This window comes from Talpa europaea, assembly GCF_964194135.1.
Source record: "Talpa europaea genome assembly, chromosome: 9".
NCBI lineage: Eukaryota > Metazoa > Chordata > Mammalia > Eulipotyphla > Talpidae > Talpa > Talpa europaea.
Genome location: NC_140076.1, coordinates 37,888,788 through 37,915,606, shown reverse-complemented (window position 1 = coordinate 37,915,606; position 26,819 = coordinate 37,888,788). Strand labels below are relative to the sequence as shown.

Below are 26,819 nucleotides of genomic sequence, written 5' to 3'. Positions count from 1 at the left end.
GTATGATTTGGTCAATAACTGGCAGAATGAGGCCAAATGCCTTTCATTCAATTCCAGTTAAGAAGTCAAAATTTCACTGTAGTTCAAATAAAAAGCAAAAGCAGTTTATATAAAAGACAAGACCACTTTAAACCTGACTTACTTCCGTTCATTGTATTTGGGACAGGCTAGTGATGTCAGGTCTATTAAGTTTTCCTTTGTTTCTCAATGCTATAAACGAAAAAGCACCCCTAAGAAGACAGTGGCAGACTTTGAAATGGTTTAATATCTGATACCTACTGACTGCGCCACGTACAATATCTGTATGATTCAGAAAGATGGAAAACTGAATCAGTCTCACAAGGTTTGCAGCATTTGTATATACTTTGCAGATTATGTAAAAGCTGAATTTTTTTTGAAAGCTAGTGGAATAGAAAGCACGGCAAAGTAGTAAAGATTTTTGAGAAATAGCCAACAAGAAATCAGCAATGTCTTAGAATTAATTTTAATTGCACATATAAGTAAAAAAAATCATGAATTATAACTTCATTCTTTTGGAAAATACTTCCCCATTCTTTTACATAAAATTTGTGTCAGTTGCACCAGAAAAACTAAATCTCTTATCCTTTAGAGGAGCCAGAATGTAAATTTTTTTTGAAGTAGGAAAAAAATCAGTTTTCTCTCAAACACATCATTTACTAACTATAATACCTTAAGTCCCAGCATCAAATCATGGCTACATGTGTTTCAAATAGAAAGCTGAGGATGTCAGACACATGTCCAATTTGATCATTCTCTGAGAAGACAAAGGATAAAAGTATTTTATATATTCAACACATTTGATGTGGATGACTGTAATCCATGATATTTCAACTTGCTTGCAGGTAATGATTGTGTTTTATAAATTTTGCTACAAATTGTGTTCAACAAAGCATTAATTTCAGAAGGGCGTTAAATTCCATATCTATCCTCAATTACAGTGATCAGAAATAAGAAAAAGTTGAAAAAAGGGTCCAGGAAAAATCAAAACCTAATATTCAAACAACTATGAATTTAGTGGAGTATTTTTCTCTGTATAATGGAAGTTATAATGTCTATATAATTTTGAAGTTAACACAATAAGATTTCTAGATTACTTATTTAAGTACATACACACTTGAATATACATTAAAAAATCGTATTTAAGGTACATTTACTTGGCCATTCTGAGCAATAACATAATGTTATGAATACCCCAACATTATGAACACTTATCTGCTGGTTTGCTGAGGATCCAAAACCTAGTACCGATCAACATCACAAATAAAATTAACTCCAGAACATGACATCAAATTGTCATCATCATTTAAATACTGCCATGAATGCAGCACCTCTTTTTCAAGGACATGGTAACTGGATCATTTTCCATTATAACTAATCAATCCTCTCATTTTACAAATGAAGAAAAAAAATTCAAAGTGTTCCAGTGGCCACTGCTAGTTCTAATATACTGAATTATGACACCCCCTGACTCTCATCCTCTGAAACGAATGATAGAAATAATAGAGACTGTTATGAAAACATATGAACTTTTTGAAAGGAAAAATCATTTAAAATTTAGATATGGCTGAAAAAGAGGATGAATTACTTTTTTATATAATACCACCATTATTTTTTAATGAGCTATTTATATCAAAATACTTGAAGAAAAAAATGCAGTTTTTTGGGACTTTGCTGATTATTACTAAGTACAGTAGAAAATGTAAGACAACTACTATCTCAGATATTGAAAACAGTAATAAAAAGCATATTTTCTAAGATTATTTTATAATAGAAACAAAGCTGATTTAATTCCTTCAGTATTAAAATGAAACACTAAAATAAAACTTGGAAAACAGGACATTGATATTTCATGGCAAATCATCTTAAATAAGGTGATAGTATTACAAAGATGCAACATAGTTTCTATTTTGTTTACACATACCACAAAACAGTAAGTTAAATACAAAATAATGCACATTTTTCTGATTATCCTTGTTTTTAAATGGCTTTAAAAGAGAATTTCTAAACTACATTCTCAAATGCTCAAGACTGAAAAGCATAAAGTGCTCAAAAGAAAAATACACTAAACAAATTATGAAAACTTTTGCACATAACAAGAGTGGTTATAAAGAACATTCGGAAACTATTGCCTTGCTAAGCTTTCCAACCAAAAACGCAATGTTAGAAATCAAGGCAAAATGTGGACTGCTCTGAGAAGGCAAGAGAATTGCTGGACATAGAGGGGGAAAATCTTTTCCCCTTTCAGCTGCATATTTTTGCTTATAGAAATGGACTTTCCAGAACTGCTATTTACAATACAGCTTATTATACATGCAAAGGTTAAAAATTCAGCAATTTCTATAGAGTCCAGTATTTGGCAAATAATCAGAAACTCTTAAAGGGACCGTCAATTACCATGTGTATTACTGGCAATGGCATTGACTTACTTAAAAACACTGAGTCCACCTATTTAGAGTAGCTGAGCAAGGAATCCCTATGTTGACAGGCAAGCAAGTCTGCTTATACTGTCTTCAGAGAAGGTTTCTGAGTGTGATTAGTTCTAAGTATCTAGTTAAAAGGCAGTTTCAGGAGGAGTGGTAGAAGTTCCAGGCTTGATTTTTACCAAGCCCCCCCAACAAATAGTGTTCCTTTTACTTGTAAATATTTTATCGTGTTAAGAATGAACATTAAATCCAAAAGTTTTAACTATATGTATAGAACGCAATGAAGATTAAAAGGATGAATTTTTAGTCTTCAAAACTGGCTTCTCTAAACAACAGAAAAAAAATAAAAACTTCTCAAAGTTCAATTGGATAAGGTAGGGAATGAAATTTAAATCATTGGACTCTTCAAACTTACTTCAATGAAGGAAATACACATCTTGGAGACTGTTGCGGTCAGTCAGAATGTATAGTGGGCAACTTGGTCAGTATCTTGGAAATGTGATAAACACCCTATGATGAGACAGCAGGATGCAACTTAGGATGTTTTTGGAATGGTAAGAAATGAAACTTGTCTATATAAAATACACTAGCCCAAATGATCTACTTTCTGTATACAATCATTATTTTTACATTGCCCCTTAAATATTCTTTAAAAAGTCCACATTTCTAAATTTTTTAGTGGATACTTTGAGCTAGTTCTAGCACTGCACTGTCTAATACAGTAGCCACAGGCCACATGTGACTTCTGAACTTGAAATGTGGTCAGTCTACATTACATTGAGATATGTTATAAATATAGAAGGTAAAATATCTTGTAAATGATCTTTTATATTGATATGTTATCAGATACTAGGTTAAATAAAAAGATAAATGAATTTTTACTTTTTAAATGTTTGTTTTCACTTTTGAAATGTACCTACTAGAAAATTAAAATTACACATGGCTCACATTTTATTATTAGCCAGCACTGTTCACAAGCATAGAGCTTTGAAGCATTATGTTGACTGAGGTTAGGGCTTACAGGGCATTTCTTGATCATAAGGAAAACTAGAATCTTGGCAGCCTTTATCACAATTCTGTGTTTTATTTATACTATATTCTTGCTTATAAGAAAAGCCAAGACCAACAGTGGTGAGACAGCTGTTCACTTTATATGCACTTTGGCAGGTAATACCAGTTTCCAAGATAGAAAACAGGAATTATATCCCCTGCCCCCCATTAGCCAAAGTATACACCAAAAAAACCTACATAGACAGCCATTTCTTTCTTAAAGACAGCCTAAAACTGTAGCTGTTCACAAAGTACAGTTTGCCACAGGTATACAACTTAAAATTACCATAAAAAAATAACTTAGTACAGATGCCTGGTAATATTAATTTTAAAATAAAACAAAGAGATGAATATTGGCTGACATATCTAGTCATCACAATGGAAACATTAAAGAAATGTTTTGTCATTTTAAGTTTTCAAAGACTACTGATTTGATTCAAAATTCCAAATATTCTAAATTCAAAAAATTACCTTTTTATGCTGCTTTCCAATCATTAACTTCCATTATTCATAAAGAAAACCAAATTTTAAGTATTTGAGCACAAAATGTGAAAACTCCAAGAAAAAAAATCTTTGTCAAGCACCTCTTGATAGTCTACTGAATATTGCTCTCTATGGAGCAAAACTGGGTCTATAGAACCACATTGAAATACTTCTTTCTTATAATGTAAACAATTTTTAAGCTCTTCAAATTATATCCAGATTTACTGGTAATTAAAGGGGGTAAATACTTTTTCCCAACTCTATTCCTGAAAAGTAACAGTGTTGAAGGAACAACTCTGCTGAATTATTGGACCTTCAAATCTTACTGCCAAAGTAAAATTGAAAAAATGCTAACATTAAAGAAATAACATCAAAATGGAGAGCAAATTCCAGGGCAAAGGATTTATAAATTTTAGAACTAAAATGCATGAAACACTGATACTTTTTTTTAATTCAGCAATACTGCCTCAAAAATCACAAAAAAAACCCACAAAATAAATTTTTTAGATTCCATAATAGCTGATTAGAATGTGATTTTTGCTGCTGTTCATAATAGAATAGTTTTGAGCTTTGATGGGTTAGACATAATTAAAGAAAAACTGTTAAGTTTGGACCAAAGATGAATGTTATATATAAAGATCTCGGAACTCTACCAGTACACTCAAACCATATTTCATTACAATTTCTAGGACCTCACTGAATGGACTTTCAAATAAAATAATTACAACTCCAAGCTATAAAAATTATTTTAAAATGTATTAACTCAAAATATGGATGTGCGATGTCACCCAATATGTGCATTTTTGAGGATTCATTTTACGATTCAGGCTATATTTAACAACAGTATTTCAATTAAATTATGGCATTAATAAGGTTATGCTTCTGGGGGAAGATCACAAACATGCTTATTTTGGTGGATGTGTTAGAAAACTATAACAATTGATATTGTCTTAACATTTCTAAAATCACATAAAAATGATCATGTTTGATTGCCATGTCAATAAATTTTGATACAGGGTGTTATTTTCCATTCACTAGTAACCAAACTCATAGAGAACAGACTTATAACAAATATTCAGAATCATCTTCATGAGCTAAACATATCTGAGACTTTAAGATTCTGTTTGAGCATACAGTACTGCAATGTTGGCTACATAAGAAAAAACAGAAAATCTTTCTCAGAGGAAGTTCAATAATCAGAGGCTGTATTGCATTTAAGGATTAACACTGGCTATATACAGAAGGGAAAGCATTTCATCTAGAAATACTTTAAATGTTATGGAGTTCTCTTTTAATGTGGCAACATTTAGCAGCTAACCATTTTGACATTTAGAAATGAACAGTGATAGCGCTACTCTTTTATCCTTTGGTTCCCAGTGACAAATAATGCAGTGATGATGCCTCTGGTTTCCAGTTCCTCTTGAATCACATTAGCAGAGAAACCTGGTACTTCAGCTGAAATTTGGTAGTCCAAGAAGTGCACCAACTGCTCCAAAGTATCCCTGTAGATTTTAAAAACAATTATTAATATAGTGAAGCTTTTAAATAGCATACAAATAGCATATAATGAACAAAATATTTATGTATAATCAATCTAAGAACAACTATTCTGCCTTGTTAGCTATTATAAATTTTTTTTTCCTGAAACTGCATTCTCACTATATACTTTCAGAGTACATATTTTTAAAGTACAGCTTTTATTTTTTTTAAAGATTTATTTATTTATGCATATAAAAGCTGGGGTACAGGCCAGAGGTGTGGGGTTGAGAGGATTCACCAGAGACAGAGTGGGGAACAGAACAAGCAGATTGAACGAAAAGTACACTGCTGAGGAGAGGTCTGCTGTGCCATGCTCCTTGTGGGTTGCTCCCTGGGAGGCCGGTGATCAGAGGCTTCAGATTGCTCCATAGTGTAGTGCTTAACCCCTTGCGCCACCAGGGAGGCCCCCTAAAGTACAGCTTTTAAAACACAAGCTTTGTTATATAACTATTATAACTAAATGCTAACAGCTAACTTTAGAAGCCATGTCGTCTAGTTCTATTTTTTGTTTCTTCCACAATATATTGTGTTCTTCATCATAATCCACTCAGACTGAACTTTCCTGACCTATTCATACCACTACTTCAGTTAAAGTCAAACTTCTGAACATCAATTTCTTGAATTAGCCAGTGAATTGTTTTTAAAAATTTTAGAAGTTTATGTATTAAGGAATATTTCTATAAGTTTCTTTTTCTCAAACCCTCACTTCTTTCCTGCTTAGTTAAATCTGTCCACATGGAATTTCACTTTGAATCGGAAATGATCAACCTAGGATAATCTCTGGTGTCCATATTGGCCTCCAACTCAAGGTGTCCTGAAGGAAGTGCTATGATAAAGAGGTGCCATGACTGGGGTTAGGTGGAGAATGATGATGATTTATAATAATAAACATTCATGGAGTTTACAATGAAAAAAAAAATAAATAAAACACAAGCTTTGAGGGCTATTCAAGCAATTTTCTGGCCCTCCCTCCCCCCCCAAACTTCCTCTGGCTCTGCCTGACATTCTCACAGCATCAAGCATGCCACACTGATCTGGGTAGTGAGAGTAGAGACAGTGAATCATTCAAGTCAATAAGAGCAGAACAGAGACAGTGAAACATTCAAATCAATAAGAGCAGAACAAATACCCTGAATCTGCATTCCTAAAATCCAAACAAGACATCTGTTTCTCTGACTAGAAACAAAATAATTCAAAATTTACTTAATCCAAAACATTTATAAGAACTATTTACTCAGATCAGAATTTAAGAGTATAAAGACTAAGTAAATAGAAAAAACTTTAAGAATAAACATCAAAATGCTAACAGAGGTCGCCTGCGAAGATGGGGGTGAGGTTGTGTTGAGAACAATAAGAATTTCCACTGCTAAATTAAGTATTTTTGTATTGTTTCACATTCAACATGTTATTTTGGGGAGGAAAAACAAAAGAAACAGTGTATCAAATAACAATAATGCAACAGCCTGGTATTTGAAGAGTTCCTGACTTGCTATTACCTTCTTGGTCAGAAGTGAAATTCTCTTCAACCTACAGGTTGTAGTATCTTGTTCCCTCCAAACAGACTATTCTGAGAGAACTAACATACTAGTTAGGTAAACTGTAATTTTTATTTTTCCTTGTATTTACAAGGGAAGAAATACTAAATGAAAATTACATAGAAAAGCATTAAAAGTCACAAAACTTTTTTCATCATACCTCATGCTCTAGAAACAATGCTTTTAGTTGACCTTTTGACCAATAATCCAGTGCATATGCCAAAAGTTTCATTGAGAGAGTATTGACACGTAAAAAGTTTCCAACAAAGACAACTCTGTTTATTTTCTAGAACAAAACAAAGGAAATGATGTGAAAGAATTGTCAAGTAGATTTTACAATACTACGGAGTTTACAAAATCTCTACTTCAAATTATAAACCATTCCATTTTTTTAGTAGCTATTAGGACTTCTGGTACATAATGTCCATATATTCCTGAATATTTAAAATCAATTCTGAACACACTACTACATTATTTGTTAAAACCCACAAAATGTATACTGAGAGTGAGCCCAAACATAAACTATGGCCTTTAGGTAATAATGTGTCACTATAGGTTCATCGACTGTAACAAATATACCACTCTGGAGCCAGATGTGCTGCAGAGCCTTTGCACCTGTGGGGTCAGAGATGTATTGGTATTCTCTGTACTTTCCACTCAATTTTGCTGTGAACCTAAAAGTGCTCTAAAAAATAAGCTATTTTTTAAAAAGGTCTGGAAAAACTCTAGGTTAGTGAGAATTCCCCCCTACTTTAATGTTACTGAGAATTTTCTTCCTTTGAGACATGTTTTTGAAAATGGCCAAGAAATAATCCATTTAACAAAGTAAATGGGAGAGATGCATATGGGATTATAGGTGACAAACTCAAAAATTTATTTTTAAGTGTGTTCAGAGTTAAAAAAGCTATAAACATGGCCAGCATGTTGTGCTATATACTACAAAATGACATGCAACCCAGAGTTGGAAAGCAACGTGGACTGGGGCATTGGCACGTGCACCCAAGCCCTAGGGCTCAGCATGCTTGGTCCCCAGCCTGACATGTCAAATCACCGCTAAAATTCCACTCGGTAATTTGGTTCCTTAAGTACTTAAATGACTAGGAAATCTCAGAGGAAATAATTCGTGTATGAATCTTCAGAAAACCTATTTCTACACTTAAAAAATACACTTTTGAATATACATTTTTGCACAGTGAGCTTGGATCACATAAATGATAGCCAGTGAAAATCTAGACCTACAGGTTAAGAAAGAAAAGTCCTTTGTTAAGTTACTTTGTTAGCTCCCAAATTAAAATATTCTTAATTTAGGTTAAAAGACTTGCTAGTGGCTCCCTCAACCAATTCACTACGCTGCTAAAAAAAACTCATGGATTTATGTATAAAGAAATTCAATGGATTATATGGGTCTCTGCAGTTGGAATCCTTTAGAAAGAAAACTTCCCAATTCATTTAAAATATCTGACAGTTACACAAATGGGCAATCAAGTTTATGACATGAATGCAGAATGGCATAGTTTCCTTCAAGAAAAAGAACCCAACTTGAGGTAACTCTAGTACTATAGGCTTTTCTCAAGTATATATCATCCAAATTTCATGTGAAGAACAAATCTCAATGCCTTCATAGCCCTGTACAATGCTGCTTGATCCATATGCAACAAGGCAGCACTGTAAAGAAGCCGAGGGCAGTAAGAAAATTTCCCAGTTAACAAAGCTTCACCAATTAAATGCAACATTAACAGTAAAACAAAAACACAAACTCACTTACAAGGAATTTTATATCTTCAGAGATTTAGGTGTGCATTTTTTTTAAAGGTTTCAGGATAAGCAAGATGTAACCTATTTGTGCTTTTTTGGATTTGAATTATCTGCTACTTTAACAGTGATCTAACAATTTGGTAGGTAACAGACTTAATGAGCCTTAATGAATTAGGAGAGCTCAATCATAAAAGACCTTAAGGAGCTCTGCAATCTACATAAGACCCCAATTCACATATATATATATATTTTTTACCTCATTAACAGCACACATTCTTGCCACAGAACCAATGTTATTGGTGATAGTAACTAAAGTTGCTCTTGCTAGATCTTCTTTACTAACAGATTCTCGTTTCTCCTTATAAATCATATTGCCAAAACTGCAAAGAAATGAAAAACCAATTCAAATTTGATATCAACATCTCAAACACTTGGGTAATTTGGTGACTGATCCCTAAGATAAATCTATGCATGTACAGTGTAAGGTATGCATAAGGTTACTCACTGACTTATGGACCCACACATAGTGAAATCCTAGAAACCCAAACATCCAGCAAACCATAGATACAGATGGGAATACCATGAAACCATTCACAAAGGAGGGGGAAGAATAGTGGGGAGAAGACAAGATAAAATGGGAGGAGACAGACAGATTGTTGTTGAAGAGTATATGTGGTATGCCAGGTAATGGTACATAAAATACAGTACCTTCTACATAAGGGGAGAGTAAGTATTTGTAATTAAGTGAGGTACATTGGAAGGGCACTCAAGAATAGAAAGCTTTCCTATGGGGTAGATGCAGGGTAGACTTCTTGATATATATTTAATTTTAAACTACATGAATGTTCAAAATTTGGAAGGTAAACTGGGTAAGAGGGGAGCTCTCTACAATTTCCTAAAACTATTTCTTTCCAAAAACCAACTTGAATTGCAACTTAAATGATAAACTTACCTAGATGCTACAGCCCAACCTGGCAGACCAAATCTTTCATAATCTCCTCCATAAATATCACGGACCAACTTATCAGCTTGGGTGCTGTCACCTTTGGATGCCATTTCAAGAGCCTCTTCAAAACTTTCACAGCCAGTCAATAAACTGCATAAACCCAGGAAGGTACCCCCTCCAAGACTAAAGAAAATAAAAAATCTTGATTAGTTTCAATTACATACTGTATTCTTTCCACAAAGTGAAAGGTTGGAGCAAACACACAACATATTGCTAATATTAAAGCTGAAATATTCTCATAATGAAAGTAAGAAAAACACTGAAGAAGACAAAACTTGTCTTATCAAATCAAAGAAATAAACATGGGGGGTGGGAGAACACTTAGCAGGGATTTTTAAATGGTCTTGAGGAAATGAATGCTCAGCAGGGCTAAAATCAACTGAATGTGGTACATTAACATTTAAAATGACATAGAAGGGCCTCCCTGGTGGCACAAGGGGTTAAGAGGCAACCTATGAAGCTATCCGCAGTCACTGCAGCATGAGTTCGATCCCTGGCCAGGGAGCAACCCACATGGCACAGCAGACCTCTCCTGACTCACCCACTGCTCCCCTCAGCAGTGTATTTCAGTCATTCCGTCTGTTCTGTTCCCCACTCTGTCGCTGATGAATCCTCTTGTTCCCCCCCACCTCCGACTTCTGGCCTGTCCCCCAGTTCTTGTATGCATAAATAAATAAATCTTTAAAAAAAAAATAAAATAAAATGACATAGAAGTCAGTAGTGTGAGGAAAGTTGTCAGGCTGCTTACCATGTTAATGACAAATTCATTTGGTTTTATTCTTTTGGATATGCTTACAAGATGAAATCATGTTTTTCTGATCCTAAAATCAAAACCTTTGTTCCCTGGTCTCACCTAAATTTCTAACGGGTTCTGTCCCTGAATCACCACTGAAATTTAGTTAACCGGGGCCTCCCCAGTGGCGCAGCGGTTGAGCGCTGGGTTGCAAAGCTGCCCACAGCCTTTGCAGCGCCGGCTGGGGTGAGGGTCCCACATGGTGCGCAGACCTCTCCTGCCGCCCGCTGCTCCCCTCAGCAGTGTACTTCGTCAGTCTGCCTGTTCTGCTCCCCGCTCTGGCTCTGGTGAATTCTCTCACCCTCCCATGCTTCTGACTGTCCCCAGTGCTTGTATAAATAAGTAAATCTTAAAAAAAATAAAAACACTTAATAAAAAAAAGAAATTTAGTTAACCGACTGAATTTGTCTTTTAGAAACAAGTGAAGTAAGTAGTACTTCCTTGTAATTCCAAGGCAGAGTGTTACAAGGGAGGTTGATTTTTGGCCAGAAATAAAATACCAATTAAATTTAAGTAACACTTAAATAGAAATTCTACTTTAAAATGGCAGTGTTTTTTCACAAATCAATCTAATGTATTCCCAAATCTTTATTTTTCAACTAAATTTAGAAGTCTCCACCCTCCTCAGAAACACAAGGAAAATTTTAAATCTCACACTTAAATTTCATTATTTCAGGTATTATGGAAAAACTGAAATATTCAGAAAACAAATACTATCCTATAAAGGAGCTCATCTTAATTTATTGTGTAAAATTAGTGTGCCCAATACTGCTGTTTAAAAGTGAGTTGAATCAGCCTGTGGCAAATTTTAGGCTTAAATATATTGAATCCTCACGTAACATCTTGGATAGCTTCTTAGAAAATGTGATGTTAAATGAAAGGTATTTAACAAAACCAAGTCCTCAAATAACTTGGCAGGGATACGTTTTTTCTCACCAATGTTCATTCAGCCTGTTATCTGAGGATGTGCTGTATAGAACTAAATGGAAAATAAGAAAAATGCTTTGGAAAATAAGTCAGAATCATTTCAGGTAAAAATCCACTCTATCATGGAAATATTGATGTCCTTTACATACATGCCTTGTAAACAGTGTTGTCTGCTACACTGTAACTTATACATCTACACTTTTTGCTGTTGTACATATTATTTTCCTGATGAAACTAGAAGAGTTGATTTCACAATTTCTATGTATAAAACAAAATGAATGCTGCAAACAAAAAGGTTACTACCTTGTCCCAGTTACTCGCTTATAGTTGTCTTTGGAATGGACTGCTAAAATACTGACTCCGGAACCAATGTTCACTACCAGCAGTGGATAGGGGTCATCCAGGTTAAAAGGCATCTTTTGGCATCGCTCAGGTTCTGAGGCATTAGCAAAATAATAGCACTCTGCTTGTCCATTGAAACTGACAGAATCTATATACAGCAAGCCCTTTACAAGGCAATCAAGTTCATCCAGTTTGTGCAGGTGGAGGTTTCCAATCTGTAAAAATATCAGAAAATTTGTAAAGTGAACAAAGGACAGCATTTAAAATATGATTTAGCTGTATTATATAGTTACGTACTCTACAAACTTCAAAATCATCTAAATGCTCACATTTGTACTGTGTTTTGTGTTAAAAAATCTAGTTCATTGGTTCTTGTGGTGGTGGAATCACTTTATAAGTCATTTTGAAAATCTGTGAGGACATTTTAGCTTCCACAGGGATGGGGAGTACCAAACTCAGATTTAGTGGGCTGGGACCCACTAAATTGTCTGGAATACTAGACATTTCCAATTGGTGAGATGAAACAAAAAAATAGTTTGGGTTCTTGCTTGAAAGCATTAAGTTCATTTCAGATTACAGAGTGTACTTAAAAATATTTGCTCTAAAAAACATTTGCTTTGGCATCAGTTTTTGTGGGAAACTTCTCAATTCTCTAGGATGTGTTGAGGGTCCTTTCTCTGGGTTTCCACCAAACCTCTTTTCAGGGCAATAGTAGAAAGCATAGGCTTTTATTTATAATTCTGTGTGGTGTAGAATACTGTAACTGGGAGGCCTAGGTCACTTTCTTATTCCTTAGTTCTCAGTGTGAGCACAATACCTGACTCTAAATGTTCATATGCTGCCTAATAAATGAGTATGAACACAAACAAGTATTATACCTAACGCTAACATAGTTCTCTTATCATGTCTGAAAAACCTCTTTTGAAACAAATGTAGTATGGGGTTGATGGTAAAAGAAAAAAGGAAAACCTAAATACAAAGGAGTAACAAGGACTTCCATTCAGGTTTCTTTCTATTAATCAAAAGACACTAGTTTTGTTGGCCCTCGGAGAGATGACTATGTGGATAATACTCAAAAACCACATGAACATAAAACAGTAATAAAATAATTCTAGCTCCCTTTGAATCTGGCTTTGTACACTGTCAAAATTCATTCCAGTATCTTTTATTATAGCTTGTGGCAGTCCCTAAACTTAGTGTATTATGCATATGCCCAAATTTGAGAAACTTACACTATGAAAGTGTTTAAATGGCCAAAGTAGAGGCAAGTCATGAAGATATATTTCCTCTGTATCCTCACTGGGAACTAATCTAAGAAACATGCTAGACAGAAATAGTTGCCTCATAGTCTAAAACATGGAGAGAAAGGGTATTAAGTTTTGACTGATTAACAGATACCTACTGTGCGAAAATCTTTTTCAAACTTGTAAGCACCACCTCCTGTAGCACATAGCACCGTGTGTAATGTTGAGAAGTTTTTATTTCTTCCCATTTGGATAAAAGTAGGCAGGTCTTGGGTTGGAAATCTGATAAAGTGCAAGTTCCCTCTGCGGCCGAAAAGTGTTAAATCCTTTAGTTCTAGGTGTACATCCCGAATGCCAGTAGATCCGTATGCTACATTAGAAGTCAAATACTTTCGAATACTTTTTAAGCTCTCAACTTCTTCTTGTTCTTCCTCTGCTGTGATATCAATTGGTTCAAAATATGAGAGCTTGACTAGAGTTCCCCCAATATCCATGCCAAACCATGGGAAAGCTGTGGAGTTAAAAAAAAAAAAAAATTAGGAAACAGTTAACTGGCTACAAACTTCCATCTCCCTGAACCCAGTACTTGTCATACTACTTCTAAAGTAAGGCACATCTTCTAAGTGCAACTTACTTTCTCCCCTTCAAAGTGTTCATTTGTATATTTTCTAAAAACTCTTCTCAATAGGATGCATGGAGTTGGCCCAGGGCCTTTTAATTCCTGATCAGGCAGGCTTTCCTGGTACACATACTGATTATGTGCACTAGGGAATTAATGAGAATATGGACCATATCAGTTTTAATAAAATAGGTCATCAACTAAGGCTTGAAAATCTTTGCTTCTAAAAAGACTGTAATATAATAAAATTGGCCTATTATCACTTCAAGTAACCCAAGGGAAAAATGTTTCCTCAGAAAGAAATCTTTTTCTTTGCTCATTAAGCATATTAGATTTCTTTGGTACATCTGGTTATTAGCTGTTAATAAAGCTGAAGGTAAGCCTACTTGGGGACAAGTACAATTGGCTAGGCAATATCACTTGGGTTTGAGACCCAATGCTCTCAGAAACTGGGCTACATGCCTTTGGAAAAGCCATTTATTTATCTCCTTGAATCTTAGTTTTCTCAGTTTCCCTTAGGAAATCACTGAGCATCTCTTCTACACCAAAAAATAGGAATGCAGTGAATAAGATAAAATTCCTGCCCCTGAGAAAAGAGGCAAGGGACTATACATTCAAGTATTAAAAAAAAAAAAAAGGTGGCAGACAAAAAAAATTACAGTAGATGGAATACTTAACTCTATGCCTCAGTTTGTCTGCAGGGAGTGTGAAAAATAAATAAAACAAAGAGCCTACCCAAAGGAAAAGAGGCATAGTTAGGGAATATGGAAAAGGAGTAAGGCTAAGGAAACAGAAGTCATGGTAGGTGACGGATCTTAGACTTGAACCTGCAGGCAATCGAAGCACTACTGATGTTCTAGGCAGGAAAGTGACACAGTCTAGCTGCTGATAGAAAGCTTACTTAGTACAGTGTGCAAATGGACAAGAAGTGCTGAAGATTTGCCTATAAAGCCTAACATTTTACATAAAGTAATCGAAATAACCTAGGTACCATTAAAAAAAAACATAGATTGTTGAGCCCAAACCCCTTAGTAGTGTACTAAACAATACTCTTTAAAGGCAGGAGCTGGGACTCTAAGGAAAAAACAAATCCAAATGGCATTTGAGAATCTTTGCCTTAAGTCACCTAATTCCTTCACGCCATGACATTGAATGTCATATACCATTGTCCCCAAGGCTGGAGGGAAAATCAGTATCAAATTATTATGAATTACAAACTTTCCAATTCTTCGAATTTAAGCACAAAGGACTTAGTTTTCTACAGAATGGCATTTATTAAGTGCTAATCATACCGATTGGTTCATTTAATTCCCAAGGCTCCTAAATGTTGTCCTTGTCTGCACCACCACACAGACAAGGAAAGGCAGCAGAGATGACAAATTCCCCTACTAAGGTCAAATTGTTGACAATAAGTGTTAAGATAGGATACCATTCTAGAAGGCCTGTTTCTATAGCATCTCAATCATTAAGATACTAAAAAAAATTTTTTATATTTATGATACATGGATTACAAAATGCTTATTAACAAAGTATTTAACAGGGTTTTCGGTATAAATGTTGTAAAAGACAATCAATTCTAAACTACTTTTATTTCTTAAGTGTTCAGATTTTACTTATTTGATACATGTGTACCATTAGAAACAAAGAACATGATTCAGTGAGAAAGGTTTCTATACATTTCTCTTTCAGAATTCCATTTAACTGAAAATAGTAAATGATAATGAGTATGACAGAGTAATTCTCATTATCTTCTGGAGAAATAGCTCATTTGTTCCTGCATTTAAAACCAAAGTTGCAGATCCACATCTAAACACAATCTTTAGGGGTCTCCCCGGTGGCGCAGCGGTTGAGCGCTGGGTTGCGAAACCGCGCGGCCTCTGCGGCGCCGGTTCGATCCCCGGCTGCTCCCCGGCCACCGGAGGAGGGTCCCACATGGCGTGCAGACCTCTCCTGCCGCCCGCTGCTCCCCTCAGCAGTGTCCTTCGGTCCTTCTGCCTGCTCTGCTCCCCGCTCTGGCTCTGGTGAATTCTCTCACCCTCCCGCACTTCTGACTGTACCCAGTGCATGTATAAACAAAACAAACAAACAAAACCAGCAAACATAAATAAAGCATGCCTCTATTAAAAAAAAAATAAATAAATAAACACAATCTTTAAAAAGATTTCTTTTAAAAAAGTAAAATGATTTAAGAACTTGTCCAATAAATCAGGAGCAACCAGCAACACTAACAATTACAGAGTGTTTGCCTGGACAAGCATGTTTAAAGAAAACACTGGGAGTAATCTACTGGTCCAGTAAACAAAAGGTTCCTTGAGAATTCTCCCTATCTGATGAACAGATATGTAATTAGGACACTTTTCAATGGGCATTAGACAAAACAAAGAGACCCTTCTATATTACATAACCAAAATGAATTCTTTGTGCTTGATGCCTAATTCTAGATTTCATGGGGGGTGGGCAGGGTGGAAGGTGGAAATCACCATTCCCATATAAAGTACATTTTGGAATAGAAAAATTTCTATGAGGTGAGATTTATGTTGAGCTAAAAATCTTCATTTTCCAAAATACATTAAAAAAGTGTTTGCAGTTTTTCTTCCTGTGTCTTTGTCAGTATCAAACATCCAGGTATCAAAATATACATACAAATAAAAATGTTAAGGAGCAAATTACAAAGCTGAGGCTTAACTTGGTTCAAAGTTCATGCCATTTTTTTACTTTTAGTTGGAAGCCTATCTGCTCCCAGGTTTAGAAACATCAGAATATTGCTTTTTGAAAGGCAAAACTCCAATTAATACTTACATGAAGAACTTATTTCTTACAAAAAACCATGAATTATGCTTCAAAGGAGACTTACTGCTTAGGAAAATATTTCAAGTTTATAGATAAAATATTCGTGAAATGATCTACTTACAAGAGCTGGGGTGTAGGCCAGGGGTGTCGGGGGTGGGAGGTGGGTGAGAGGACTCACCAGAGAGAGAGGGGAGCAAAACAGGCTGCTTGACTGAAATACACTGCTGAGGGGAAGAAAGGGTAAGACAGGAGAGGTTTGTTGTGCCTTGTGGCTTAGCTCCCTGACCAGGGATCAAACTCCTGCTGTAGTGGCTGCAGATTGCTTCATAATGCTAACACTTAACCCCTTACCCCACCAGGGAGGCCCTGATCTACTTTTCTAAAGCCATGCATGAACTAGGTTTCTGATCCCAAAAGTATACCAACAGCCAATTCCAAAAGATATATATTTGAGCAGGCAAGCAATAGAAAGGTTCACTGAATGAAATCCTGTTTCTGAAGTCTGGAGTGCACAGAAGTGTTAACTGGCTTTCCCAGAAAAAGGCATTTAAGGCATAATTATCACTAAGATGATAAAGGAATACCTTCTACTGATCCTTCTTTGTTTTTTTTTAAAGATTTATTTTATATAAGAACCGGGGTACAGGGCAGATGCACGGGAGGGTGACAGGATTCACCGGAGACAGAGCGGGGAACAGAACAGGCAGAAATACACTGCTGAGGTACTGCTCCTTCTTTTAAAGGAGTTGACCTTTTTGTATGAAACCTGTCCTATCTCAAAAAGAAAACATTGCTCTCTTTTGGCTTGCGTTCATTGCACCCTGGTTTCTGCTCAGCTGGGCTAAAATATAGGTAGGGCAGATAGCATCTGGCCATATGCTGGCCAATATTCTTTTATCTTAGCTCTCCCTTTTCTCACTCCATATGCAAATAAATCTTTTAAAATCCTTTTCCTTATTTCTCTTTACATCTGCTTTTAGGTCTTATCCTGTTATTCCTAAGCATGCGGTGTGGACTTAACAAAATCTGGTCATTTCTTTTTCTTCCAGGGTTTACCGTATTACAATTTGAGCCTACACATTGTTCTCTATAACAAACAGTTGCTCATTTTAGCCTTGACTCTGTTTAGCTAACTCTATAATCTTAAATTACTGTTAAAAAAGAAACAACCAGCCCGAAATGGAGTCACTTGTGCTAAGCCCCAGGTCAGCAACTCCCAGAAATGTAACCTTTAGCTGGCAAGATGGAATTTCCTGGTCAGCAGGGATGACGTAATATACCCTGATGGACCGCTTCCATCTCCCATAGGAAGGTTATCTTGTCTGAAATAATAATGCCATCCTTTCCCTCTCATTTGTACCACTCCTTCAGGCCTCTTTTCTACTTGCTACACAGGATGCTGATGGATTAATTAAGCAATGAATAAAGCAAATTAGAAATTTAAAAAAACCTTACACAGAAAGTAAGAAAAGTTACTGTATACAATGCTGTATTATTGTATAAAGTAAATCTCTCACTTGTTTTAAATTAAATCAAATACTGAAGAATATTATAAAATGTGGGTGGTAGCTACGGCATAAAGAATTAACCACAAACCACTAGGAACTCATGATTACCATTACCATTAAATTTTAAACTTTTATTTGTAACCCTCCTTTATATACTGGACTACAGAAAAGGTTCCATGAACTTTAAATGGGAAAAACCATACAATTTCCTTAAATGAAAATGCCCAGAGGTAGGTTTTTTTAAAAATCTGTAATACAAAAAAGCCCAAATTCTCTCATATCTAGCCTGTTAGATATGTCTGTTCTTTAAAGTGCTTTTCTTCAAGAAAGGGCATAAAGATAACTATACTGCACACAAGGAATTTCTTAGTATAACCATACTGTGACAATTTTCTTCTTAAAATCAGGAAAGATTAAAAAAGAACTCAGATCTGCTAGTGGCTCCAATTACTAAAAAGTTGGTTAATAGCCACCTTTTGCATAGAAATCCTTTCACTTCAGCAGAGTTCTGAAATTCATTTCCTTATGCCAGAGAAATAATCAGCATTCAGAAAGTATGTGGGAGGCAACAAGAACACTGGGACAAAAATTCCTAATTATGATGCACTCCTATCAGTTAGCAAGTGGACTAATTACAGGCTTTTACATTCTCCAGTATATTAAGAAAATATAATTTTTATTTGTCACTGACCAAAATGAGAGAAGAGGTGTGAGTCTCAAATTTTATTTGCAATGAAAGGATAAAGTTATTAAGTAAAACCAACCACTGGTCCATTAATAGTTCCATTGAGTTAAAAAAAAATCCGTTTCCACGGCTCTTATCCTAAGACTCCCCACCTGTGTCTATGCAGGAGCCCCTTTTAATAAACCTGTCCTTTTAAAATGGAGGGGGGAAATCAGTTTCCTAAGAAATCAGGCAAGCATCTATAGCTTTGTTGCTTCTAGAAGGTTAAAAGTATTTCATCAGTGCATAAGTAGTCTACTTACTACCAAAGTGGGAAAAAAAAAAAAAAACCCCAATCCACATTAAAAACCAACACTACATTCCAGAAATACATTTGACGACAAATATGCATTACCTGCACCAGACCTTGAAAATGTGCTAGACTGTCATGACATGTATATTTGGTCTTCAAAAAAAAATAGTGCAGTCTCCCTTTATGCTCAGTTTTACTGTCTGCAGTTTTGGTTACACACAGTCCAAAAATATGACACACAATTAAGATATCTTGAGAGCAAACACTCTTATGTAACTTTTATTACAGTGTAATTGTTCTATTTTACTGCTGTTAATCCTACTGTGCCTACTTTATAAATTCAACTATCACAGATAATCATGAATAGTAGAAAACATCGTGTATATAGGAGTTGGCACAATTCTGGTTTTGGCATCCACTGGATTTCTTGGAACATATCCCCTGGGGATAAGGCGGGGGCGGGGAGGGACTATATATACAATTTGTGTGATTTCTCACCTAGGCCTATGAGAGCTGCTATTAGTTTTCCCAGTAGTAACCTAAAATGCTATCAAGATTTATCTTACCAGACTGATTATTAATTGGGCAGGGGGGAATCTGCATGTCCAATCATATTTTTAAGTGATTCAACAGCAGCCACAGGGGTAAAATGTGAATTTCCAATACTACTATAAAAGTTTGGTCAAACTAAGTGTTGGTAAGAGAATGAGGAAGCATTAAAGAACTATTTAATTGTTACTGGTCTCATGCAGATTTTACCCCAAAGGGCTCTTATGCCAAGTTAAGATTTCAGCTGTTCTTTAGCATAAAGAGAAACCAATTGCAGAAAATGTCAAAACATTAGTGGATTATTTCAAAACAAGGATGTGCACTGGTAAATTCCACATAAGTTTCTAGTTCTTGGGTGAAAGACATTTCACTCTTCCTGAGTCAATCCAAGTAAAAATGCTTTAGAAACAGACTATAAAAATAAGCATCTTCACACCTTCAGAATTATAATCCCTTAGTAGACCTTCAGATAAATTTCTTTAGTAGACTAGTTACATATAAAGGAAGGTACAGAGAAACTAGTACCTCCAAATGCATCTTCTTATCTACGGAAGTTATAATTTTAAAGTGACTGACTAAATTTACAAACAGGACATTCAAATTATAGAGGCAAACCACATATATATGCTATATACTTCTCTCTTGACCAAAAACTTTTGTTTTAGCAAAACACAAACTCAAAAACTTATTTTGAATCAAAATAAACATATTTTAGTATCACCTTGTTAGTAAATTCATATGCCACAAGGTAAGCAAAAACAAAAGCTGAAAAACCTTAACCTTAAATTATGTCAGTTGAGGTACACAGAAACACAGAATCATGTGGACTTTTAATAATAAAGCAGTGTGAAAAACCTTAGTAAAGGCAGCACAAACATTGCCATTGTTTTGGTTCTCATATTTTAAGTAGCAGAATTTTTTTCATTAGCGCTTGATTTCGACTGCTCCTAGAGTTGAATTAGCAATTTCAAATGCTAATCTTTCATTAAAAATCTTGAGAAAGAAACCAATTCTTTATTTTCTAGTTAAATAGAGAGATCGGCTTGTAATCTGAAAATGATGACGGTTTTAAAAGCAATGCTTTCTAACATTTAGGTGAATAATGTAATGTGGGAAACCACAGTCACTTGTTTCAACAGTATGATAGTTTCTATCAATAGTTACAAGAGTTGTTGTAAGGGTTAAATGATGTAATGCATGTAAAGTGCCTTACACATACTAAGTGCTCAATAAACTGATTATTAATAGAATCCCCACCACGAAAACTCTATAATCAAAAACGAAATACAACTTTAGTTAACCTAAATGGTTAAAACAATTAGAAATAATACAAATATTTCCAAGATAGTTCAGAGTCTGAAATATATTCCCATATGAAAAAAAGTTTATTTTTACCCAAAAGAATTGAGTAGCCAGTAAAACACTTTTTAGATATAAGAAAACTAAAATGTAATTTTAGATTTCTGTCATATTAACAAATTTTTCAGCACTATTCTATTTTGCCAATAATACTCTCAAGGTAGCCACAGGCAACTCACTTGAAAATTACTTCTCAACGTAAAGCTTATAAACTTTTCATTATCTTTTTGGAAATACATCTTGGACAGGGCGGTAGTCATGCTTAGATTACCAGTTTGCCCAAATCCAGCTAATCAAATAATTATGACAAAAATGTAAGATTATTACTAAGATCATTTTACTAACTGGAAACTAGACAAACAGAAAATGCATCTGTAAGGAGAAGATGTAAATGAGCAGTGTTTCCTCTATTCTGTCATTTAACTCTTCAAATCACTATTTTATAGGCTCCTCAAACAAGAACTTTTCAGCTATCACAAGAAATCATTTTTTTTCTTAAATTGGCAGATAAAACTCTCAAAAGTATTTAGACTATGCCCTATGGGGGCAAAGAAAGAACCCTGGCCTACAAATCAGTCATTTTAGGGCCCTGAACGTCATTAAAATGCAGGTAGGTAAAGCCTTGAAAAAGTTATTCTGAGGCTCAATAAGTTACTTTTTGGCATATGTAAAATTAAGATGGAATAATCTCACACTTAAATAACAATTAGCAGTTTTCAAAGTGCTCATTTTTAGCATGCTGCCTCTCCTGTGAGGTTTACTAGAACCCACACAGGCTGTCAGGGGAGGTATCAGTGCTGTTTTACAGCAGATTTCTTAGAACTGTTGGGTGCATCACATGAGACACTATAAAAACTGCAAAGTATCAATAGAATTCTAAGATGGAAGCATGCATCCTGACATTCCTAGAAACTCTGGAAGATCAGACAATAACAATGGCTAAGGGATCAAATAAGTCATTTATAGGAGTAAAGGTTTTCAAAACTCTAAAGATAGAAGAAAGTCAATGAAAGTTGATCTGTTCTCTTAAAGAATTAAAAGAAAAACAATTTTTTAACTATATGCAAAAAAAGCAGATGCAGATGTAGTCATAGAAATATTTTCTTTGGGTAGTCACCAAATCATTAACAGGGATTGGCTCCAAGTGGTAGGAACATGGGTGATTTTTATTTTTTGTCGGCGTTCCGTGTTTTAAAAACTAGTTGTCATTCCAAACAAAAACAAGCCAAGTTCAATAATCCACTGGCTGGTTACCTACCTGCACGTGCATTTAAAAGCTCAAATTGTAACAGCGACAACTCCGAGGAACCCACCAGGATTTCAAGGACAAAAGCAGAAAGCTCAGAAATTAGTAAATAAGGAAAAAGAAAAAAGGGGGGGGGGGTTTGCTGACTACCGCGACGCAATTCGACAGTCTGAATCACCCATTTTCAACCAGACTTCAGAGGAAGCTGAGAAACATGACTGTTAGCTCTAGCCTCGCTTGGCAAAACCCGAATCAAAAATTCCCTCTCGGACCTCTCACATGGCGAGGAGTGGAAGAAGCCACGGGGAGGGCGACAGGCCTTCACCCGGCTCTTCCAGAGGGATGGGGAGGAACCCTCGAACCGGCAGCTGAAATGCCCCTATCCCGTGCGCCCCCATCCCGTGCGGGGCGCTGCCGAGGCACCGCGGGCTTGCAGCCAGGCCGCTCCACCAAGAGGCTTCCAGACGGGGCCCGAGGGTGCTCCCCCAACCCGGCGGGCCCAAGTCCCCCATCTTACAGGGCTTCTTGGCATCCTTGATCTTCATGGCGTCGGCCTGAGGGGCGCGGGGCAGCCTCGGATCCGGAGGACAGAGGGCAGTGGCAGCGACTTCGGAGGTGGCTGGGCCGCGCACAGAGAGGCCCCGCCGATTCCTCCCCTCGGGCCGGGCGGGGCGGGCCTAGGGCGGGGCAGCGGCGCCTGGGGCGAGGCCCGGCCCAGGGGGCGGCCCCCCACCCCTGCGAGGGGCGGCCGGGGCCAAGTGAGCTGGGGAAGGCCGCCGGCCTCGCCACTCTGGGGGGGCCCCCCCCTGCAGCCGCTCCAAACAAAAGGCCCCGGTTCCCCAGCCTCCGCCGCCGCACTAAGAAAATAGCCCGCCCAGGCCGAGCGCCCACGTGATGTAACCCGCACCCTCTTCCCTCTCCGCCAGGCAGCTGGGGATTGTAGTTCTTCTCGGGGTGAGGCCCGGCTCTCTGCCCGCAGCTGCGCAGATGGACTACAAAGCCCAGGCTGCATCGCGGTCCTTCCTCGTAGGCCCTGCCTCTTCCGGAGGTCGCCTCAGAGTGGGCCCAGGGGGAGGGGCGGGGCCTTAATCACGCCAGCGATGACAGGACCAATGGCCGCTGAGATGGGCGGACTGCGGAAGTTGAGGGCTCAGGTCCCACCTAAAGAGACTGGGTAGGGAGCTCTTCACAGGTACTGCCTGTCATGGCTGTCGTGCTGGTCGCCCACTTTACCTGCAGGCAGAAAACGACCTGCAGGTCCTTGGGCGTGGAAGTCGGCTATTAGGGGTTCTGAGGGTGCCCTTTGGACAGATCTTCCATTTGCAAATTGAAGTCGTTTACAAAGACAATACAGATACCTCCAAGGTTGGGGTTGAATGGTGATGGTAATAATGGCAATAATAGGTAACACTTATTGAATGATTACCATATGCAAGGTACGCTGCAGGTACTTTTTGTGAGTAATTCCACAGCCTTGAGAACTACTTAAACTCATTCATTTTATTATCTAACACTGACTTTGAAGATGGTGCAGGATCTGGTATGTTAAAGCACTTTGGAGGCACATGCTTTTTGCCACCATTCCAAGTTCCCCTTGGCCCTGCAGCCCAGTTTCTTCCTTTCAAGGAAAAATTAATTCCCAGAGGGGAAAGTTACTTGCTCCAATTCTCATGGAAAGCCAGGGCACTTCTTTCCTTATGCTTCCTGGATTGAGTCTCTACCTGAAACAGGAAAAATAGGTCATTAGGAATCTTCTGGACTCCTCTCCAATTAGCTGACCAGGAATTCAGTGACTTTGGCAACAAATGTTTGGAGGATAATTCAAGAGGTGTGAATGAATAAAGGACACAAAGAACCATTTAGGGCAGTATTTGGGAAGAGCAGGCAGTTTGTCAGGTGCTTTACTTTTTAAATTTAATCCTCAGAGCTACCCTTTGAAATGTAATGATAAAGAACTCAATCTGTTATAGGACAGGGAGAGGGGCAGCCCAAAAAACGTGAATTCACATGTTGGCCCTACAATTTGATAATAAATTACTTTGCCTCTCTGATTCTCATTGGAAATAATGATACCTACATTATTATTATTATTATGAGAAAGGGATTGGATGAAAGAAGGCATTATGAAGTGCTATCCTCATTGTCTGGCATGTAAGTAGGGATTTAGAATGATCACTATTATATATTCTTATTCTAAAGATAAGAAAAGTTAAGTGTCTAGACTCTGCCTAAGGCACTGGACTCAAGATTGGACCCCCATTCTGAGTGGTGATTTTGTGGTTCCTTGCCTTTTGTTACTTCAATCGCAGATTCCAGATTTGTTGTTTAGAAATGTATCTATTTTTACTTTTTATAGAAGCATTCTTCTGTGCCCCTACTTAGGTAACCTGATTACTTGGAGTCCTGCATATTTGATTTAACCTTCTTTTCTTCTTTTTTCCCCTTCAGTCATTCCATTCCACCCAGAACCCTACGTATTCTTAAATGGCTCTGTTTTCCTAGTTTTATTGGATGAGTCATGATTTCTGATCTGAAATGACTTCAAAGAGTGTTCACTACCTTAACACGATGTACCCCCTGGTTCTGTAAGTCTGCTGTGCACTCTCTTGTCTACCAACAATTATCTTTTGGTTGGTTCCTGCCTAATTTGATAGCATCAACATCCATATATTCGATCTTCATCGCCATGGAAATGGGGGCAAAAAGTGAAAGGGGGGAATTGTTAGGGGGAAAAGGATGTCCTAAAGCTAATTCCATACAGGCTTTGTGGACTCCACCCCCACCCCAGGCCAAAGCCAAAGACACTGGGAACTCCAAATCCCATCACCACCAAAGGGAAGGTGGCTGGGACCTGAGGGTGGGGTTAAGCATCCAGGTTTGGTATAAAGTCAGACATGTGGGCTTTGGAGGGGATCCCCCATTTTTGGCTCCCCGCCAGCTCGCAGCGTCAGGCCAGCTCTGAGGGTGCCTTTGGGTTTCCAGGTCAGCGGATCGGGTAGGACGCCTTAAAGACTTTATTTCCCTATTTTCTCCCTGAGTTGTGCATTTCCTTAATTCCCTTTCCCTTGTAAATAAACCTTTTATTAACCTTTTGTGTGTGCCTGTAGTGGAGTATTAATAAGTCCCTTTTAAGCGCGTGGTTGAGGACCCACAGCCAGGCAACCCGTTTTATATCAGGGTTGCCCTATAACAGTTCTACAGTGTTGTAAACTATTGTTACCACCATGGAAAAATAAGGAAGGAGGGGAGAGGGAAGTGATACATGTGCCTTGTGATAGGCTGGCCATGGATCAAGAGGAAGAAGAGTTAGAAATGAAAAACCATAGGAAATTGAGTGACTTGGATACAGGCCTTGCTAGTTTCATTGGCCACAGAGGAGAGCATACACATGCTTCACTTATTTAGCTGAAGGTAGGTTTAGACCTGTGATCGTATGTGCCAGAAAAACTCAACTTTGTGAGAATCCTCATCTGCAATCAGTCATGGAATTTCATTGTAGTCCCAGGAAAGTCCTTTCTCCTCTCTAAATTCAAATTACTCATCTGTAAAATGAAATGATGGATATTTCTTCTAATTCCAATTTTTGAGCTTCCCTAAAATATGTCTTTTTAAGGAGAAATATGTGTCCAACTATGTTTTTCTTTAGGTTTTCGCCTAGTGTTATTGAAACTGACAGGTTCTCCCCACTTCAGTTTCTGGTCAGAATTGTTCTTCTGTAGCCTCTACTGTCTATTGTCTATTAGTCCTCATCTTTCCCTCCAGCACTGCCTGGTTAGCTGTATTTTCTCACCTTTCTGACATGTCTTCAAAACCCTTCCAGGAGAAAGAATGCAGGAACTGGGAAGAACATTTAAAGGGGCCAAGAGACTATCTTCCTGTCTCAGTATTTATTGTCTACCAAACACAATAAATCTACCCTGTCTTGCAATTGTTAGAGGAGAGCTGATATATCCTCATTTTGTGTTTACTGAGTATGCATCCAGGGAGACCGGTGGTAGATGGTACCTAATGATGACCGTAAGGTCTCCTGGCAAGAAATAAACTCACACACACACCCCTAACCTCAAAGCCCAGATTGCGCTCGTAACAACAAATTCTGACTCTAATTAGATGGTCAAGAACATTGTCTAGTCTGTCACTGGATCTGCAGACCACCATATCACCATGGGAGAACATCATTATCAGCATCATTGTTGTCAGCATCGCCATCACAATAATGGAAGCACAATTTTATCTAACAGACATTTTTTGATCTTTTACTTTTTTTTTTTTTTTAAAAAAGATTTTATTTATGCATACAAGAGCTAAGCTGTGGGCCAGAGGTGTTTGGGGTGAGAGAATTCACCAGGGACCAAGTGAGGAGCAGAACAGGCAGATCTACTGAAATACACTGCTGAGGGGAGCAGCAGGCAAGCCAGAAGAGGTCTGCTGCACCATGTGGGTAGCTTCCTGGCCGGGGATGGAACTCATGCTGCAGAAGCTGCCAATAGCTTCATAGTGCTGAGACTTAATCCCTTGTGCCTCCAGGAAGGCCCCTAATTTTGTTCTTGGCATTGGAGTCCATGCTGGGGGTAGAAGGGTTGAAAAATAGAAACAGTGATCATGTTAATAAATCAATAAACATGAACAGGTTGTGATTAGTGATGTGAAGGA

General features: G+C 37.3%; 1 protein-coding gene across 1 annotated transcript; it reads right to left on the bottom strand.

Moving 5' to 3' along the window:
• Window positions 1–5,428: 5,428 nt before the first annotated feature.
• Window positions 5,429–22,711, bottom strand: PANK3 (pantothenate kinase 3; the record flags this gene model as incomplete). The annotated part of the gene is made up of 7 exons (XM_084243468.1): window positions 5,429–5,479; window positions 7,212–7,337; window positions 9,063–9,186; window positions 9,759–9,935; window positions 11,836–12,089; window positions 13,277–13,629; window positions 22,684–22,711. 7 exons carry the CDS (start codon window positions 22,709–22,711, stop codon window positions 5,429–5,431), a joined length of 1,113 nt encoding a protein of 370 aa, XP_084099594.1.
• Between the last annotated feature and the right edge of the window lie 4,108 nt (window positions 22,712–26,819).